Source organism: Vombatus ursinus, unplaced genomic scaffold, assembly GCF_900497805.2.
Source record: "Vombatus ursinus unplaced genomic scaffold, bare-nosed wombat genome assembly UNPS02012156.1, whole genome shotgun sequence".
Lineage (NCBI taxonomy): Eukaryota > Metazoa > Chordata > Mammalia > Diprotodontia > Vombatidae > Vombatus > Vombatus ursinus.
The window spans coordinates 3,694,929-3,716,290 of record NW_020951934.1 but is presented as its reverse complement, the minus strand read 5'-3'; the positions used below and the strand labels follow the sequence as shown (position 1 = coordinate 3,716,290).

General features: G+C 38.6%; 1 protein-coding gene across 4 annotated transcripts; it reads right to left on the bottom strand.

Annotated features, from left to right (window-relative positions):
• Positions 1-1,690: 1,690 nt before the first annotated feature.
• PAFAH1B2 (platelet activating factor acetylhydrolase 1b catalytic subunit 2) lies at positions 1,691-20,837 on the bottom strand. Of its 4 annotated transcripts, none has more exons than XM_027857506.1 (6): positions 20,759-20,837; positions 11,206-11,293; positions 8,102-8,191; positions 7,457-7,573; positions 6,463-6,585; positions 1,691-5,206 (listed from the first exon to the last, which is right to left on the bottom strand). In XM_027857506.1, the coding sequence occupies exons 2-6, from the start codon at positions 11,284-11,286 to the stop codon at positions 4,928-4,930; spliced, it is 690 nt and encodes a 229-aa protein (XP_027713307.1). In that variant the 5' UTR covers positions 11,287-11,293; positions 20,759-20,837; the 3' UTR covers positions 1,691-4,927. The 4 variants fall into 4 exon arrangements, with proteins under 4 accessions (XP_027713307.1, XP_027713304.1, XP_027713305.1 ...); XM_027857503.1 differs by having other exon boundaries at positions 20,687-20,793; XM_027857504.1 differs by lacking the exon at positions 20,759-20,837 and adding an exon at positions 9,166-9,259.
• Positions 20,838-21,362: the final 525 nt, after the last annotated feature.

The window sequence follows — 21,362 nt, the reverse complement described above, 5'->3', positions numbered from 1 at the left end:
CTCCCCATTCTTCTGCTAATGGTTTGACAACTACCCTAGGACTTTACTCACCATCCTAGTGAATGTCCAGGCCAAAACTTGCCTTCCTGTGCTGTCACTTCCTTTAGAATGTAAGCTGCTGGAGTCCAGGTTTCACTTTTGTATTTGTATGAAAAGCACCCACGTTCTCCAGTAAGGACCTCACTAAACACTTAGGAAATGGGCCATTCCCATGAGCTCCCTCTTCACCCTGACTTACCTCAAAACCCTTTATGCTTTAGCCCCATCTTTGATAGAGGTGACCCATCTCCTCAGAAAAACCAACCTCTCTACTAATAAGCTTGATGTTACCTCTTTTCATGGCTAGTCGATCCTTCAACATCTCTGACTTCAGAGTTGTGTCTCCCTCTTAGCCCCTTATAGCCACTGCCTACAAACAAGCCAAGGTCTCCTTCATCCTTAAGAAGCAAAACAAACCCTTACTTCACTCTACCATGCCCTCAAGGTATATATCTTTCCCTCCTTTCTTTCACAGCTAAACTGGAAAAAGCATTCTCTAAAGTTGCTTCCAGTTCCACTCCTCTCATTCCTAAGCTCCCTCTACTACTTTTAACTGTATCACAAACTAAAACTGCTCTCTAGTGACCAATGATTGCTTAAATTGCGAAATTCAAAAGTTCTCAATCATCATTCCTGGCCTCTCTTCAACTTTTGGTATGATGACCACCCCCTCTTGCGGCTCTTTTCTCCTCTCTGGGTTGTGATATTACTCTCATGATTGCTCCTTCTTAGCCTCCTTTGCTGGTTCATCATCCATATGCCCCCCTAGGCCCTCTTCTCTCTCTACAATACACTTTCACTTGGTGACCTCTTTAGTTCCCTTAGGTTCCATTGTACCTATGTAGATGTCTGCCAGATAGATCTAAAATATCTATATACACACAGAGCCCTAACCTCTCTCCCAAATCCCACGTCCACCCATCAAATGACTTGCAAGGGAGACAAGGTTTACACTTCATTAACTTTTTTCTCTTGATGGAGTTCCTGTGGCTAATTCACTCTCTCTAGCATGCACATAAGCATAACAAATCACAGCTTCTTCTCTTGGATTTCAGAAGTTGAAGAAAACTTAAAAGTTTTGGTAAGTATTCCAGTACCTTTCTACAAATAAGGAAACCAGGGGCTCGGTATTTTCTACAGCAACTTAGATCTCATTGACTTAGTTTTCTGGGTTCTGTTGAGGCTGGGGACAGGACTTATTAAATGGTACTAAAAAAGGATGTTAAAAAGAGCTAATTGCATGGGGATGGCATGGGGAGGAGCTGCACATATTGTGAAGTAAAATAAATCCTGGTGATAGAAAATGGGGACTCATAAACCAACCTGTAGAGAGTAAGGATGTGAGAAAGCCAAAGCACTTGTTTAGGAGCTGGGAGTCCTGGATTCTAACTGCAACTGATATTGGTTTGTATAAATCTGGGTAGCCTTCCCAACCTCAATTTTCCCATCAACAAAAATATATTTCCATTCTCCCCATTACTCCAGGCCTGTCTTAAATGATGAATGAAAAAGTCTGGATGGTCTAACCAGCTTAAGGCAGAAAAGACTCAGGATTTATTAAGACTACTCATTTTCTTATGATTATGGCTTGGAAGCCCAGAAGTTCATGGAAACCCACCCATAGGAAAGAAGTCAGAAAAGACACCACCAGTATGGTTGGATGAAATGTTTACATTTATATTGAAATCTGCACTACAACAGAGTGATTTCTACCAGTCAATGCAACTTTGCCAAAGCAGAATCACAAACTTCCCTTGGGGAGGTCCGGTCAGCTAGCAGCGGTGTTCCCCAAGCAGGAACATCAGGGAGAAGCCAGGAAAGCTCTTAAAAAAAAAAGTCTTCTTCCCTGGTGGCCCCACCTCAGTTCTCCCACATGCATCCATTCATATTTAAGAGCTTGGACATGCTCCTCATTTCCACACCTTTTCTATTTCTTCATCATTGCAATAAATATAAAATTGGCAATGCTCACACACACCACAGTACAGACAATATTTCAGGCTTCAGCATACAGCTGTAAACAGCGACTAGGTTAAAAAAAAAGGGAAAGGATTGGGGTTTTCACAGCCAGTTAAGATTTTTTTTTTTAAATGAAAGGACATGATGGAGGACAGAGACCCCCACTAGTTTTTGTTTTGTTTGTTTCATTGGTTTGAGGTTCTTTTGAAAAGCCACATTTAAACAGATAACCTAATGTTGCCGTAGACCTCACTGCTTATGGATGTCAGATGAAAAACTTATGTCTCAGGTCGCCCTTGGCAGGGTAGCACTGAAATTCAATAACCAAACACTGAATAAATGACCTCAGCAGCCATGACAAAATATGTTGGGACTGGCTGGCTTAGCAAAGAAAAGAGAATGCCTGGCCACACACGATAGCAGGAGTGAGGTTAGAGAATTCCGAATGAAAACTGGCAAGGAGATAGGTAAAACTACCTCTGCTCAGCTGCCTGGACAATGGGTAAATCTATCACAATTAGCAGCCAGCACATTTAACTCAAGCAATAAATTAGAGCTTTTTATAAAAAGAACCACACGAGAGGGAGCAGAATTCAGAGTGTAGGCTTCAAGTTCTATCACTGCAGGAAATTAGGGCATTGCTAAAAGAACAGCACACAAGACTTTCTGGTGATGAAATAGACTTGGCAAGAAAATAAATTGGACTTGATAGTTGGATGTTAGCAAAGGAGCAAAATAATTCTCTTTTTCTGCTTAAAAGGCAGTAAGACTCCATATTACTGCCACGATTACCAGTAGCTCTGGTGATTATAAAATGTACTAATATGAGAGGGAGCATATACAGAAGGAAAAGGAAATGCAGAGTTTTAAGAAATGAAGTGACCCCTTAGGAAAGGAACTAGTGCACATGCTATAAGGGGTAATTTAATTAACTGGGACTGCACTGCCACCAGGTGACATCCTAAAAGGAGATATGGATGATAAGAAATCTTCTTATTCAGAAAATAACAGGACATAGCCCTGGGTAATCTCTAGTCAAACTCTAAACCCCCCAAACTATGCCTCAACTAAAGGAAGGCCTCTTTTGAACAACCTTAGAACATGAGCAAAATCAAAGGGAAATTTTAATGTAGCAAACAAGTTTTGTATGAGCAGCATGTATGTTTTTTGTGAGGAAACACATGACGTAATAGGAAAATGATGTATACCATTAAAAAAGTTTTCAAAAGCTTTTAAACCTTCAACTGAGACTCTAAGTCACAGAAGGTTTGGGGGAGGGGGGCGGGGAAGAGAGAACAACAGCCCAAATCCCTTCATTCCCTTCTGCTTAAACAAAAGTGGGTCACAACACTAATGCTCACATCTAAATCAGCCACTTGCTTTAAAAGCAAAGCACAGACCATACATGAATGTCCTCCTAGTTAGATCTTGGATACTAGTAATCTCAATCACTGCAGCACAGAGTAAGTCAGACCTTAACTGGTTACTGCAATAAACATCTAGTCCAGTTTAAAGTTATGTTTTTTATAATTCCAGTTTGTATATTTCCCATAGGTATACAATGAACTCTTAGCTATATTTTCCCTTCCCCTCCCACCCCCACTTTAAAAGCCTTTCCTTTTTTCTCAGGCAAACTGAAAAATATATCAAGCCCACTTATGAAAAGATCTTGGGAGGAGGAGTAATGTATAAATACATTCAGAAGGAACCCTATGATTTATACCAACCTAATTCTCTTATTAGAATATGAAGCAAGGAAGGAAGAATTCTCTAGAAAGCAAAGCTACACTTGCTTCTCCTTTTGTAAAGGCCAATTTCTGCTGGAATAAAACATCTGTAAAAATAATATCAATAAACAAAAATGTACACCTTAAGACCTGATAAGGCTTTAAATAATTTTAGGTTTTGTGGAAAGGGAAACTACTCATTTTTTTCCAAAAGGGAAAAAAATAACAGATTTTTAAGGGAATGACAGATCCTTCTTAAAAAAAAAATTTAAAAATCAGAATTTGGAACATGGACAGCACTGCACAGAATCTCAAAATGCACAGAACACCACACAAGAATGAGATGCCAGTAATGTTATGGGAATAGCTGTCTGGGGATTCACACTTATGAGAAAAGAGAGTTCTTAGATCAAAAGAACTGTTAAAATCTCGTAATGACATATGTCAACATGGACCAAAAAATGGGGAGGGGAGGAGAGAAAATGCAAGAGTGGGTCCATTAGAGACATGATATTCAAGCAGCATAAAAAATAAAATCTTCCAACATTTTCCAAAGATTAGGGTAAAAACCTGTCGGTTACAGCTAAGATCTTATAAAAGAAGCACAAGAGGGAAATTAAGAGAACAGAACACATCCATTACTACCTCTAGCACCTCCCATTTTTGAATGCCATTATATTCAATTTGGTGCTACAGTTTAAAAAAAAATCCAGAACATGAGTCACATTAAAGAAACCTAAAATACAAACCTTTAAAACTGGAAAAAACATCTGTTTTTAAGCAAAGTGGAATGTGATTCTGATAACAAGCTAAATTATTACATATTACATAATCCATAGAAAAGGAAGAACAAAGGAATTTGGGTATTGTTCATTACTTAGGCTGATGTGGTCCTAGGGAGAACAAACAATGATGATGCAATGAGCGTCACACAATCAACTAAAAAAAGTCCCGTTCTGGTTTCAACTGAAGAATATCTTAAAAACAATAACCTTCCTTTGCTATTTTTTTTTTTGTAGTTAAATCAAACCTTTTTATGTACAAGACCAGTTTAAATCCCCCCCTCCCCTTCAAACACTAGATATGAACATCCAGGAACATTCTAAAATGGAAAGTGCTTTAAGAAAGAGAAGGATTCTGTAGTGCCAGTGATATAACTGATCAGATGAGGCTGTGATGCTGTTAACACTGATGGGAGCCAGTCAGGCAAGTGTGGTTTGCTTCTCCTCAGGCGTTTCCTCCAACAGCTGCATGATCAGTTCATGGAGGGGTTTGCAGATCTTTGCATAGCCCCCTCCTGTGAGATGTAGGAAATCAAACATGTCGTGGCAGGAGATGGCACCATCTGAGTGCACAAAGCCCCCATCTGTATCCAAGAGCTGAACATTGGCAAGCTTGGGCAGAGAAACTTTGAGGAGCTGATTTACCTTGGCATTCTTTTGTCTCAAAGGGTTGGGCTTTTCACCTCGAGGGAGAAGACCCTGGGGCAGCAGAAACAAAAAAAAAGATATCAATGACAAAATGAGCTGAACATATAGTTATCCCTTCCACCCTGGGATCTGGAAAATCCGTGTAAAAATTTTTGGCCTGCCCTTTGTACCAGAGAAGTCTGAATTTTTTCCTTTTCTTTTATGGGGTGTTTACAGTGTTAAAGGATAAAATATGTTGATGTTATATAATACTATACATATATTTTATGCATTGCCAAGTTTCTAAACTTTTTCTGTGTCATCTGCTGGCCTTCAAGTGTCATCCATGGCTTCTGCAAACCTCCCAAAAAAATCCCATTTAATTTCTTATGCCAACTGATATATCAACCCTCGACGGGGAAAGTCTTGATGTGGAAGAGATAACTGCATTCATTTGTCCTTACTTTTCAGTATTTCACACATCTGTGATTCTTACCACTCTTCTATCCCACTTAGGAGTTAGAAGCACTTCCTTTCACTTAATCAATGGCCTTAAATTGGTCTAATAGTATTTGAGATTAATCTTTTACATAGATGTTGTAATGTTACAGGCAGTTTATTCAAGATGAAGATAACTCATGATTTAATTTCAAATATTATTGAAGGACAGAGCATTTTCTGTTAGGCTGACACTGAGAACATTCTCCCTTAAAACCCTATTACCTTCAGAATGTAAAACCTATATTGTAGGTATGGATGTAAAACCCAAAGAATGTAAACCTATATTGTAGGTAGAGAAACTTTTCTGATCTGTCAGAACTCTGGAAAAGTTCAGAGTTCTAATAAATATATCCATCCATCCCTATTTGAAATGGAACAACCTATCTAAGCTGATTCAAGTTCAGGCCTAATCAAGGTATACTCGGAAGTCAGAAATTCTCATTTGAACGTCTCTGGAAAATTCACTGCAGGTTGTTTGGGTACCTTTTTAAACACTGGAGGCAAGAAAAAGATCTAGTCTATCTACAAAAATAGGGAAGACTTCAACCTCCAGACAGAGATGAAGGAAGATGCTGAATGAATCAATATGCCAGTTGGCCTGGGAAATAACAATGGGAATGATCAGTTAGGGCAGCAAATATATACATGGGAAGGACAGGAATAGATTTTATCAGCAGCAGCCTTTCCCTTTCTCAAGGTGCTCTCATCTAAAGATTTCATACACTCATGAGTAAATGCAACACACTGTTATCTTTGAGAATTTATATAATGTTCTCTAGTTGCCCTGGAGATGGCACGGTCTCCATTCACACCAAAGGACTGCATACCAGTACGATGACTTTGGCCTGTGGCTGCCTCGTGTTAATCAACTGTACAATAGCCTCAATCCCACCTGCTACCTCCTCTGCTGTATTTTCATGGTTGTTTGTTCCTACCCAGACCACGATGACCTGTAAACAAGAATAAGAGAACATTATTTTATGGGGCACCTACTGTTCAATGAGAAACAACTGCTCCTATATGAAATACAAAAACTACATGCTTCTCCATATTGTTGGGAAAGAGAGGCATAAAGATAAAAGTTTTTCTGAGGTGGAAAGTAAAAAAAAAAAAAAAAAGATTTCATCATTAGCCTGAATCATGCATCAAGTTTTGTCTTCATTTAGGAGTCTTGATATTGTAACACTATATTTCAATTATTCAGTTTAGAGAACAGAACAGTGAAGATCAAGTTTGATATCCTCCTTATTCTTGTTCCTTAAGTTTCATATACTTTAAAAATAAAAAATAAAAATAGCCAACGCACATTTTCTACTCTACTAATATCAAGTCTTTTACTATAGCTAAGAAAGATGATTTTAGTAACTAGATATTTAACTACTGTAATTAATATATTGCTTTCTTGAGAGGGAATATAGCATAGTGCATAAAAGTTGGCGTTTAAGTCAGGAAGACCTAGGCTCAAATCCTGTCTCTGACATAAATTAGCTTTTGGAACACGAGCAAATCCTTAACCTCCATCTTCTCTCTAAGGCTTAATTTACAGAGAAGGCTTAAAGTTTTCACAGGAACAAAATCACAGATCTGGCCCTAAATAAATAAATATTGCTTTCTTAGTTATTTATCTTAGTATTATTTTACACAATGATGCTAGCATTTACCTTACAATGAATTAATATATGAAAGGAACAAAGTCTTCTACTATTTGCTTATTTACTCTAAATAATTTTCATTACTCTATTGAATTGTAACGTATCAGGGTTAATGATTTTTTTATGTAAATGGAAAAAAGTTCACTTTACTAGTTGAGTTTTATTTTACCTTAGGTTTAATATTCTCCAGTTCTCCATTCTTCAGTCTCCATAAGACATGCCTTGTTGTGTCACCACCAATACCAAAATTCAGTGCATGAAGGGGGGAAAAAAGCTCTCGCCATATCTAGAAGCATGAAAACAAGTGACCTAAATCAACACATAGCTGAAAATAAATCTCTTTATCACAGTACGTTTGTTGTGAGGCATTTCAAATGAAAAAAATTTCATCTTTTGAATTAAAATACTACTATGGATCTGAAAAATCTACTTTATGATTCCATAGTACCTTCCATACCAATAGGTCTCAATTCAAGAATCCACCAATAATACAATCCACTCCTGTAAGATACACCAACATTTATCATTAAGCTGGTTCCTTTATACTCTTTCCTTTCTCTTTATGCATCCACGAATGGTACGACACAGAAATAGGACATTCCAAGTGCTTGTGGATTTAATTTTAAATGACATTTCATTTATTTCCTAACATGCTAGTGGTACCAAACATGCCTTTAAAACTTGTCTATCCTACCTCAAAGCAGGAGATCCTTCCAGAATTATGTAGGTTTTGATTCAATTTATCATGAAGACATGTATTAGCAGGTACCATCTATCAATATTCCAACTCCACGACTATCCTCCCAACCTTTACCTCATACTGCTGTAGCAACTGCACCATGGAGTCTCCCACAAACAGGACATCAGGCTCTTTGTCTTTGCAGTCCAGGACAAATCTGTTGTGCTGTTTTGAAAAAGAAAGAATTAGAAACTGGCACTTCTTCCCCTGTGAGATTTCTTGGCCTACAAAGAACAGTTGTCCAACCAGTTACTCTGCTGCCAGTCTTTTAAACTTTACTTTCTCTCTCCCCCATTGGCTCATTCCTTTGGGTTAGAATTTTACAGCTGAAATTTCTTTCTCTTCTACTACATTACTCTCTTTATGTAATCATGCTATTAAACAGGCATACTGTTAAAATCTTAACAGTGGGAAAACCCTACCATGAATTTTATTAGCCCAAATGTATAAAAATATAGCAAAATGGAATTTAGGAATTTTTATAGGTTTGCTTTTTTTTTTTTTTTAAATTCAGGTCTCCTCAGCTTAACCCAGGTTTGTAAATTCTGTATCCTTAAGTCATAGGATCATAGATTTAGAGTTGGAAGGGACCTAGAGGCCATCCAGTCTGACATCCTCATTTTACAGAGGAGGAAACTGAGGCCCAGGGAGATTAAGTAACTTGCCAAAGATTATTACTCAGATAGTAATAAAATATAGTAATTATTACATCAGGGGTAAGATTTGACCAAATACTTTTCTTTCTTATCATTTGCAATGGGTCACCCAAAAACAAAGGACATACAGTACAATTTAAATTCTAGTTCCTACTTCTTTTTTTTTTTGTTTGTTTGTTTTAGTTCTTACTTCTAACAAGATGTTATGGTCATAAGACTCCCTAATTTGTCTCCGTTAAATGTCTTAAAACACAACACTGACAAGCTACATCCACTAATGCTTTTCCTGAGTTTAAGGCTGTTAACAGCTTGCAACAGACTTCTGATTAGAGAAAGGAAGGGTGGCACCAGGCTTTCCTAAACTGATGGAATTACAGGATCATACGTAGATTTAGAGCTGGAAGGGGCCTTGAAGGCCATCTAGTCCAACCCCCTCATTCTACAGATGAGGCAACTGAGGCCCAGGGAGATTAAGTGACTTGCCGAAGGTTACACAGGTAAGCATCATGGGTAAGATTTGAACCCCGGTCCTCTGACTCCAGAGTCAGTGCACTTTTTCTTGCACCACGGTGCCTTCCTAAAACAGGCAAAAACAAACAAACAAACAAACAAACAAACTTTAACTGGTAAGGAAAGGGGAGGTTTTTCTGGCCAAGACACATTATTTCATGTCTTGAATGCACATGTCCTTAATAATTCCAAGCAATCAGCTCATGGTTATCTGATAGTACAACCAAAGGATCACAAATCTGGAGCTGAGAGCGATCCCTGTGGCCATATCTAGTCCAAGCTTCTCTTTAGTTATTAAAGAGTTAAAAAAGTCTCTTCCCCACAACTCCCTCAGGGTCTAACCATCCACTGTTTTCCAACCCTAGTTATCTGAAGGCAACTCCTGGATCCAGTTTCAGTTACTACATTTTAATAATGGGCATAATGGAACAGATCCAAAAAGGGGCAACTAAAAGCATCAAAATGATAAAGTAGCTTCCATGATTTTTCATTTGAGTTTTAAGATATTAGGAGACACACAAAAATATTTAATTGACTCACTGAATCAATTTCCGTAACTTTTTGTCACCAACTTAAACAACATATAAAAATTCAACAAATACTAATCTACTCCTATAACTCCAAATAACTCTGCTGATTTTTGTCAATGTACATACACACTTTAAAAAAATTTTATTTTCAATTCCAAATTCTCTCCCTCCTTACATTCTTCCCCTATTCATTAAAAAGGCAAAAAAATGACACTCATTATACAGCACATATATACTTTTAACACAGTATGTACACACTGAATACAAATATACTTTTAAAAAAGTTTATTATTTAATATATATTTCTGAGCCAACTGATCAAATCTTAAATCAGGGAGGGAATACAATCAAATGGCATAAAAACATTAAGGACATGGATAAAGATCACCTAATCTTGGAATATTAGAACTTGAAGGAGACAGAAAATAAAATAAAATACTACTTTATATAGTGAATAAAGCCTAAACAATGACAAAAAAATGAGCACCAGCAGTTCCCATTTAAATAGCACTTTACACATGAGACTTGCTTTCACTAACAATTTTGTAAGAGGAAAGTAATAATAATAATAATACACACTTAAATAGTTCTTTCCTGGGGTATTATTGTCCCCATTTGGGGAAAATAGGCTGGGGAAACTGAGGCTTAGAGAGGTAAAGTGACTTTCCTAGAAACTCAGCTAGTGTGTATCAATGGTCAAATTCAAACCCAAGTCTTCTGACTCCAAATCCAGTAGTCTTTCTACTATATCAACTTGTAGGCAGAATAAATAGAAAATAGGCTATATAAAAGTTTAAACAAATCCATATTCTTTCAAGTAAACTAAATTATGAACTCAAATAATGATGAGAAAAATGGATGGGCTATAATACTAAAGGGATATGTTCAACTACAACGCCAAACATTAATGTAGGAAAGTATTTCAAAAACCCTGTATTTTACAATTATATTTATGTTGGATAGCACTGAGCTATTTCTGATGGTAGAAATTCTAAAAATATTACTTTTATCTAAAGCATAAAATTTTCAGATTAAAATATTTGCAAATTCCCTTCAAAAAGCTCAAATTCTTGTTGACTTATTAAACTTAAGGCTGTTCTAAATACATTCCTAACTTCCTTAAATTATCATGACAGAGGGCAACCACCATACTTCTCTAAGCATCCCATTATAGTTTACTTGTCTAGTAGAATGAAAACTCCCAGAGGACAGGGACTGTTTCATTTTTATCTTTGTACTCCCAATACCTTACATATAGTAAGCACTTAATAAATACTTGCTGAATTGGCACACTACTTTGGCAAATAAAACAGTGAGGTGAGGAACCACTAACTGAACCCCACATATAATTTCTTATTTTATGATTTTGTTCAATACATGCTTTTTGCCTAACTGAAAAAAATGGCCACTTTATTGCCTTGGCCATTAGGCTTCTTAAAAATTAAAGTGGATGGCCCCATATCACATAAATGAAACTTAATACCTGAGACATCCATCGGTCATCTCCTTGAATATCTTCGGCTGCATGTGGAATAGCTGCTGGGTTTGAGTCCCCCTGGCTCATTCTACACCTGAGAAAAGAGTGTGCAAGTGACATTTACTCAATCAACAGTATGAGGGACCATGCTACTATACTATTAAGACTTATATCTATGGGGGCAGCTAGGTGGCACACAGTGGATAGAGTACTGGCCCTGGAGTCAGGAGGACTTGAGATCAAATTGGGCCTCATACACTTGACACTTACTAGCTATGTGACCATGGGCAAGTCAGTTAATCCCATTGCCTAGCCACAAAAAAAAAAAAAAAAGACTTGTATCTGCAGAGGCAGAATGGTGTAGTGGGCAGAGACCTAGCCTAGGAATCAGAAAGACTTGGATTCAAGTTCTGCCTCTGGCATATACTGGCTATGTGACCCTGGATAAATTACGTAGCCTCTTGGCCTCCAGGCAACTCTGTAAAATCCTGAAGCAGCACCAGATGAGAATGGGCACAAAGCTTACTCACAGGGAGTTCTCCTTCTTTGTCTAGACCAGGGCTTCTTAAACTTTTTCCACAGGCGACTCCTTTTTGCATTTCCACAGCATTTGTTGGCACTGCACGGCTTGAGGGCATGTGCAATGTAAAGTGGACATGCTTTGTGTTCAGAACCAAGGTTGAAGTGAAGTTGCACGATACAACACAGGCAAGCGCTGCCAATAACACTTCGAATTCATTTCCTGTTTGATTTTGAATTAATTTTTGGTTGTTGCACATTCAGAAACCTACTATTGCCAAATTTTTGGTATATGGGGTCGTGACCCACAGTTTAAGAAGCACTGGCTGTGATTTCATTTAACCAGGGGGCTTTCAAGCAAAGAAAATCCCCTTACTTCTTCTGTAATTCATAGCATTAGTTGCCTAGGGACGCTGAGAGATTACATGACTGACCCAGGGTCACACAGAAGGGACTTGAACCCAGGTCTAGCTCTAGATCTAATACCGCACAATGCCTCTCAGAGTTCCTTATGCCAATGAAATCACAGATTTGGTCCAAAATTTTTGAAAAAATATTATACACTAAGTTAAAAATACTAAGGTTTCATTTTGCCTTTGCCTAGAAATTTTGCAACTGTGGTTTATTTTTAGTAGGGAGTAGGCTCTGAGACATGACCCTACTTTAAGCACCACAACTATCTAGGTATCACTATACTCTAGCCAAGATTTGATTTGTCTTTTAGGAACAATGCATTAAAATCAGTGGAACTATTCTAAGTGTGCTTTACATTTATATAAATTTTTCATGATTATATTTTATCCTAAGTGCAGGCACAAGGGGATTAAGCCACTTATGGATCAATGAAAACTACACAAGAGCTGTTTTGACTGCTACACTTACACAGTTTGGAAGAGAGTTGAAGTGACAGGAATCCAGGGGTTACCTAATACTATATAAATATCAAAGGGTTAGGCAGGCACTGGTCTCTTACAAATGTACCGTTTAATCTCCTAAAGATGCCTGGCTTTTTTCATATTACGTAAGAGATCAAAAAGAGCCAGAACAGGCACAATTATTTAATGAGTATTAAAGTTCAGTTAAATTAGATATGTTGACTTTCCAAAAAGTCAGTTAAGAAAATCAGAAAATTCTCAACCATTGGAAGATTTCTACTCTGGGCACCAAGGCCTAACATAAAACAGGAACTGATGGTGTCTGAATACAGACTGAAGCATACTTACACATAATCTATATCGAATTGCTTGCCTTCTCAATGAGGGGGGAGGAAGGGAGAGAATTTGGAACTCAACATTTTAAAAACAAATGTTACAAATTGTTTTTACATGTAACTGGGGAAAAATAAAATTCTAAATTAAAAAAACAAAACGAAAAACAGAAAACACCACAGTTGATGGGGGAGGGCAAAAATCAAATGTTCAGGCCCTACCTACCTCATCCTCATAAACAGGAAGACTTTCCATTAAAATTGCATGAATTTTATTAATTTAGCAAATATTTATCTAGTGCTACAACTCACAAATGAACTGCTGTGTTAGTGCTAAAGAACTGCAAAGTACATACTACACCGTAAAAATGAAAGCACAATGCATTAACTCACTGCTTAAATATAAATTTTTTTTTTGCTTTTTTAAGGTTTAACCTGTCATGCAAATTGGTAGATGTAAATAAATTAAGTTAAAAAAAAAATCAGACTGAGAGTCAGTGAAAGTCCAGTGGTTCTAGGACATCACTAAAGATTCCAATTATCATCAACAGGAAATTATTATCAAACACCTGTTATTATGTGCTAGCACTGGTTATTTTTTCACATTAACTAAAATTATTACTACCAAATATATCTTTGCTATGACCCCAGGACATTTATTCATGAACTCACAGACTTGTAGAATTTTTGAGCTAGAAGAGGCTTTAGAGATTATCTAATCCAACCTTTCCTTTTAAAGATAAAGGACTGGAGAAAATTGGATGGGCTGGTTAATATTTCTACAGACTAACAAAACTTTTGAACCTGAATTTGAGGCTCATTAAATGGAGAATGACTTTTTATTGCTAATTTGTATTACTGAAAGAAAATCCTAATCTTCATTACTGCAATCTCTTTGGTCTGAGAGTTATCCCAAATTACTGTTCAAGGTTAGAATATGTGTCTCTAAAATAAATGGACTCTAAAGATTAAAAACATAGTATACTGTGTCATCACAGATACTGTTGCACACATTTATACTTCTGAAAGACCAGAGAGATATCTTTATGAAACAAGTTGATTGATACTCCAATTCATCCCCTTTGTGTCTAGGTTTCAACAACTATCATTTAAGGACAAATCACTAATCTGAACAATAAAGACTAGGGTAAGGCCCTAACCCATGCCTGGTACTGCCAGGATGATTTGATCAGTCAAGCCCACTTTGGCTACAACATGTTCCAAAACAGGAAGGGCTAACAGTGTACACACTGAGTCTAATGTTCTGAATTTGAAAATGTAGCATTCTAATTAAAAAGATTTTTTGCGTTTATTTTACCAAAGTCATCCTAATCCATAAACTACAATTAGAAGCAATCTTCTGCTGTCAATTTAACCAACAGTTACAGAACTTATTTGACGATTTAAAAACAGCACTGATAAGGTCAAATCTGAGCCATCTTACCATAAATGAGTATAAGGGATTTGAAGCTGCAAGAGACTTCAAAAACAATCTAGCTCAATTCTTTTTATACATTAGGAAACTAAGGTCCAGAGAAGTTAAATAACTTGCCCAAGGTTTAAACTCAAGTCCTTTGATTCCAAAATGACAGCACATTCCACTATGCCATCCACTACTTTCCTAAAGAAGATCTGGTAAAACTATAATAGAGATTTATAATGGCTTTGAGTCTAGTCTCTTCCATGTACTAGCTGAATGACCATCAGAAGATACAACCTCAATGAACTGTGTTTCCTCATCTGTAAAGTGGAAATAACACTAACTGTACCACTCATCCCACAAAGCTGTTATAGGAAAAACACTCCATAAACTGCAAAATGCTATAGCACAGTGTAAATAGTATTGGATTTGGAATCTGGTGATTTAGGTTAAAATCTCAGCTCTACCACTTAATGGCTATGTATCCTTGGCCAAATCATATCACCTTTCTGGGTCTCAGCTTACCTCGTTTGAAAATGAAATGGTTGGACAAGATGATTTCTAAGGTATTCCTACCTCTAAATCCTATGATTTATGGGTTATCTCCTTCATGAAATGTTATTACTTACCTAAAAAATTCTTAAAGGATTCAGATCTAGAAGGGACCTTAGAAAGCAACTAATCCAACCCCTTCAACCTGCAGATAAAAAATCTGAGGCCCATAAAGGTAAAGCAACCTAAGACCACCAAGGGTAGTAAATGACAAAGACTGGAACCCAGGTCTGCTAATTTCCAGGCTAGTGTTCCTTCTACTATCCCATGATGCTCCACATAGGAACTGTGAAGGTCTGAAATCGAAATTTGTGATGCTCCAATTAAGAGTATGGTGGTAGACTGTTGGGACACATTCTAAATAGATGGATACATTAAAGAAAGAAATGCAAGTAATTCAACAACGGATAAAAAAATAATATCCATGTGGAAAAGCATCAGAATTGTTCCTTTGTTGAGCCCTGAAAGCCTTTCACAACTTGGCTCCAATCTACCCTTTCCAGTTGTACACAATCTACAGTGCAGCTGATCTGACCTTCTTCTCCTCACCCATGACCCTCTATCTTATGCTTCCGTCTCTGCACAGCGTAGTTGTACCCCTACTCCTGAAATCCATTTCCTCCTTACTTCTACTTCACAGAATCTCTAGTTTCTTTAAGTTGACAAGCATTTATTCAAAGCTCAGCTCATGTGTCACCTTCTATATAAAGCCTTTTCTGATCCTTCCAGCTGCTAGTACCTTCCCCCAAATTACTCTGTATTTATTTCCCATATGTTGTGAAGAGACATATATGTACAAATTGTCTCCCTTGACTGAGTGAAAGCTCCTTGAAGGCAGGGACTGTTCATTTCTGTTTCTGTATTCCCAATGTCTGGCACATACTGGGCCCTAAATGTTTGCTGATTGACTGATTTCCAGTCCCCTGTCCTTTCCAATGTCTATGACTTCTCTATTTAGCCAATTTTCACTGACCAAGTTTTAATTCTAGCTTTAGGTTTGGTTAATCATGTGGGAACTGTCTCAGCATAGCATCATTATACTTCAGAAGAGAAGAGCCACCAGATGCTGAACATAAAACAGAACTGGATGTAGTCCTTCTATCCACCACATGATCTTATATTAATCAATAGTGGTATTATATTAATCAACAGCAACTCATCTATCTGCACTCTACGGTTTACAAAGCACTTCTCTTGCAACAACACTGTGAGGTAAGTAACACAAATATTCATAACTCAACTTTACATATGAGGAAACTCAGGCTCAGAGAGGTGAAATGACTTCTCTGAAATCACACAGAGGGTTAAACAGTGAGGCTAGACCTTGAACCCAAGGCTTCTGACTCCAAGTCTAGTGTTTTTTCCATAACATTTCAGTATCTCAGTCTACCATAATTCAGAATGTTCTCTCTGCACAGAGTCACTGGCCTTGGAATAGTTATAGGGCAATCAATTCCTTTAACACAATCTTAACAGATTTTAAATGGTTAAAACTACAGGTACAAGAAAGCACAACTTCAATTCCATTTTACACTTCCTAAATGTCTATTTTTCCACCTTTATAGGTAGGTTTTTAGAAACCTAGCCATTTCATGACTTTCACTACTGAGTATTTGCACCACTAATTATTCCACATGGAGTAACACTTAATATGCTAGGTATGTTAAGGCGAAAATTAAATTACAAGGTATAATTGAGAGTTTTACTTTAATGTGAAAAATTATTTCTGCTTTATATTCACCATGATAATATCACAGAAAACATTTTTACCCAGAAGCAACAGAAGCAGATGAAAGTGAGGTGACTCTATAACAAATGACTGAAGAGATACCTCCACATGGTATGAATTCAGTTGTTGTATACCTGCATCCCTGCTCAAAACATCAAAATGGCACTTCAACTTTAGCCCCATTTTGGTTTAAAGAAATAAGGATTTTTTTTTTTGCAAGGCAGTTGGGGTTAAGTGACTTGCCCAGAGTCACAGCTATTAAGTATCAAGTGATCAAGTATCTGAGGTCACATTTGAACTCAGGTCCTCCTGACTCCAGAGCCAGTGCTCTGTACACTGCGCCACCTAGCTGCCCCAAGAAATAAGGATTTTTAAACTCAATCCAAGTAGTTTGATCACTCAATCATAAAATCATAGGATTTAGGCCTAAAGGGACCTTAAATAATCATCTAGTTTAACTCTCTCATTCTACAAATTGGGAAACTGAGAGCTAGAGAGATTGGAGAGTGTCCAAAGTCATACTGCTAATAAATGAGAGAGCCTGGATGTGATCCCAGGTTCTCTTATGCCAAACAGTGTTTTTAAAAAATTACTGTATATCACATTGGTAAACAATAATAATCTAAATCAATTACTACCGTCAGAGCCCTTGCTAGGTTTTGTACAGAAAGAAAATGGAAAAGACAGTGATAACGTCTAATAAATATTCTGATTAATGAAGAATTTTTTATTGCCTCAAGTTTATTCATTTACATTCTATGGCTTCAGTGTCTCAATTTTCTCATCTATAAAATGGAAAAATTCTGAACAGAGAAACTGAGGAAGAGAATAGTGACTTCTCCAAGGCCAGCAGGTAGAACTGGGAGTAGAACACAAAATATTCTTAACTAGTTAATGTGTTGCTATGATTACAAGGCCACCCTTCTTCCTCCCACACAAGGGTAAAGTATCTTAGTGAAATCTTGTTTCTTTGTGATTTCAAACACTTGAATTTTGTATTTTTCTCCCAAGCTCAAACCTTCCAATACAAAGTAGCTTTCATTTATCCTAGAGCAGCTACTTAAAGAAACATTTTGGAGACAGCACAAAAAGAAAAAAGCCAGTAGCCCACACTTTTTAAGAATCAAGGATGAGAAAGATTGCCAAGGAAAATGCATGGCAGCATAAATGTAGGAAAACTGCATTTTTAAAATAAATATTGGGATTTCAAAATTAAAAAAAAAAAACGGAAATTGAAGGGATGCCCATCATCTGGAGAATGACTGAACAAGTTATGGTATATGAATGTAATAGAATACTATTGTGCTACAAGAAATGATGAGCAGGTAGACTTCAGAAAAACCTGGAAAGACTTGTACGGTTTGATGCTGAGTAAAGTGAGCAGAGCCAGGAGAATGTTGTAACCAGTAACAGCCACATTGTGTGATTACTAACTTCAATAAACTTAGCTCTTCTCAGCAATGCAAGGATCTAAGACATCTCCAAAAGTCTCATAATGGAAAATGCTATCCACATCCAGGGAAGGAACTATGGAGTCTAAATACAGATCAAAGCATACTATTTGCTCTTTTTTTTTCCCTCTGTTTTTTTTTCTTCTTTCTTATGGTTCTTCCTATTGATTCTAATTCTTCTTTAAAACATGACTAATGTGAAAATACGTTTAATAGGAATATATGTCCATATCAGATTGCACGCCATCTTGGGGAGAGAAGTGGGGAGGGAGGGGGAGAAAATTTAAAACTCAAAAGCTTATCAAAGTGAATGTTGAAAACTAAAAATAAATTAATGAAAAAAAAAAGAAAATGCATGGCAAAAGATTCATATTATCTAGGCATTAGACCCAATAAATTATTTAAACCCTAACAACAAAACTGAAGAATGAATCAGAGTCTACATATAGGACACTTTGTGCTAGGTCGTATAACCCCTAGTGATTTGTGGCTTAAGACTCAGTACTAAGACAGAACATAACATACTGACCTCTACAATGGTAAAATTCTAACTAGTAATACAAAATGTGTACCAATAGAGGGGGATCTGGTACCCCTTGTTGCCCCATGCTGTTCCCATAATCATCCCCGGGGGCAGCTAGTCATTACACTCTGTGATCACAAACAGCAGGTTCGGTAAGAAAGGCCCAGCAGTCTACAGATAAAAGGTCTGCAAACTCACTACTAGAGATTACATCCCAGAGAAGTCAAGGACTTTCCATTAAAATATGTTCTCTGGGTAGACATGAAGTAGCAGATTCTGAGATTTAGCAGAAATAATAATTAGAAGAGTCTCCTCAGGTTATTTTCTTAGTTCTACTGTTTTGCATTTTTACATAATTTATTCTCAACTCTGTCTACAATACTTACACCACTGATGCTCAGGATGCTTACTCCAGCCTGGAGTACTGTGCTTAATCAGAACAGCATCAACAATAAAAAATTGTAAATTATCACTCAGCTGGATGTTTCTCTAAATTGAACTAGAAAACAACTGGGGGGAAAAGGAGTTTAACTAAGGCTTAAAAGATTCAGAATGTTTCCATTCTGACTTAAGGACTCTTATTTTGTTTCAGAAGGAAGCAAGGAGTGTTACTCCAAACGGGAGTGCAATAGTGCAGCCGCTTCTTAAATGCCCTACCTCCAGTGATCACTGGTGGGTGGGTCCCAGGGCTCCAGCACATCATAATTTATTGCTGAATGCCCTGGCAGACAAATTAAAAGCACAATGGTCTACTCCTTTCTCTTTACACCACAATCTTTATACCAGAACAATGCATTCTGAATCAGAACTCGGAGACACAGGACATAATCAAATGCAAACCAGGCTGTCTTTTCTCCTTTCTTTTTTCCCCATAATGACAGGCTCCCATCCTCCCAATATTTGAAAAGTCTTCAAATCAAGGCACCATAGGGTAGATACACTTCTTCACTTTCCCTATGGGTGGGAGTATTAAAGAAGTCATGGCCATTGATTCTCCCAAATGACCTTTTTTTGTCAATTAGGAGAGCAATGCTTGCCTGAGAGTGAGAAACCAATGTAAAGTGAATAAATTGTGCAGCACTATATAACTAGCGATTTTAAAATTAACAAAAGAAAATTATTTATAGAACTAGCAATGTGTCCTTAAGTAAATAACTTCCCTAGACCTGGTTCTTCCTCTGTAAAATGAAGGTAGCTAGCACCACTATAAGACCTGACTTCAAATCCTTCCTCTGACACTGTATGACCCTATGCCTCACTTTCCTCATATGTAAAATGAGAGAGTTGGATTCCATAGCCTCTAAGGTCCCTTCCAGTGTTAAATCTATGATCCTGCAAGGTGGTTGGCCTAGAGCAGGGATTCTTCACCATTTTTTGACAGTGCGAAGCCTATGGACCCCTTGTCAGATTGTTTATAAATGTATAAAATAAAACATATAGTATTACGAAGAAAACCAATTGTAGTGAAATACAGTTATCAATTTAAAAAGAAAAAGTTCACAAAGCTCAGGGTAAGGACCTCTGGCCTTGAATGGAGATCCTGAGGATCCCCATGTCTTCTAACATTCCAGGAGTCTCTTGACTTTCATCCTGGGGTGGTGGGAGAAGTTAGGAATGAGTTGGAATGACTGATTTTTCGAGAGTGAGGGGTGTGGGCATGGAGTGCAGAGGGAGGGGCCACGGTGGCAGCCGTGGCCTCTCACAACATTTAGAACTTCTCCTAGGATGGGGAGAGGCCGGAATCAGGGACTCCAACTCAGGGATGGAAGGAGAAGGCCACCAGCAGGTGGAGGGCTGCTGGGGAAGGCGCCGGCCGGGCCACCGGGGCTCGGGGAGGAGGTCGAGGGCCAAGGGGGCCTACTCCGGGGCCTACAGCCGAGGGTGGGGAGTGGGACGTGCACACCCCAATCTGGGGAGCGGAGGGTGGGCACCAGGGTCGCGGGGAGGAAGGAATCGGGGACAAGAAGGCCTGGGCTGGGAGGGGAGGGACGTCCCACTGGGGTGGGGGCGAGATGGGGGAGTCCGAAGGAGGAGGAGGGGCCGGGGGAGGGGAGGAGTGGAGGAGGGGAGGCCGCAGGCTTCTTACAATAACAAGGCGCCGCCCTCGCCCAATCCTCGAGGCCGGCCCGTTGGGCTCCACAACCGCGGCTGCACTCACTCAGGCGGAGGGTCCGAAAGGGCCCCAGGCGGCGGCGGGTCGGCGCGTCTGTCTCTCGCTCGGTCCCGGCGGCCCCGCTCAGGCGCGTCCCTCCTCCGACCCAGCACCACCAGCAGCGCCTCCACTTCCGCTTCCCGCCTGCCACTCACGCAGATGGCGTCCGGAAGTCCCGCCTCCGTGTAATACTTCCATCAGATTTCCTTTCCTCCCCTCTTCCCCTCTGCGGTTTTTCTCCTCCCGCTTTTCCCACTCTCCTCCGCCCCTTTCTGCCTCCTTCCCTCCCATCTTTCTGTCCCTTCCCACAGCTCTTCTCCCATTCCTTCCTCCTCTCCCCTACAACTCTCTCCTCCTCCCTTTCTCGTCTTCATCCCTCTCCTTTGTCGTCCTCCCCAGTCTTCACTTCTTTCCTTCCCTTCCCCTCTCACCTCCCCTCCCCTGCTCTGCTCCTTCCCCTTCCATTCTCTCCTCTCTCCCTTCTGATTCTCTCTAACCTCCCTTTCTCCCCTTCTTTTCCTTCCTTCTCTCTCCGTCCTCTTACACCTCCTCTCCCCTGCTCTGCTCCTTCCCCTTCCATTCACTTCTCTCTTCCTTCTGATTCTCTCTA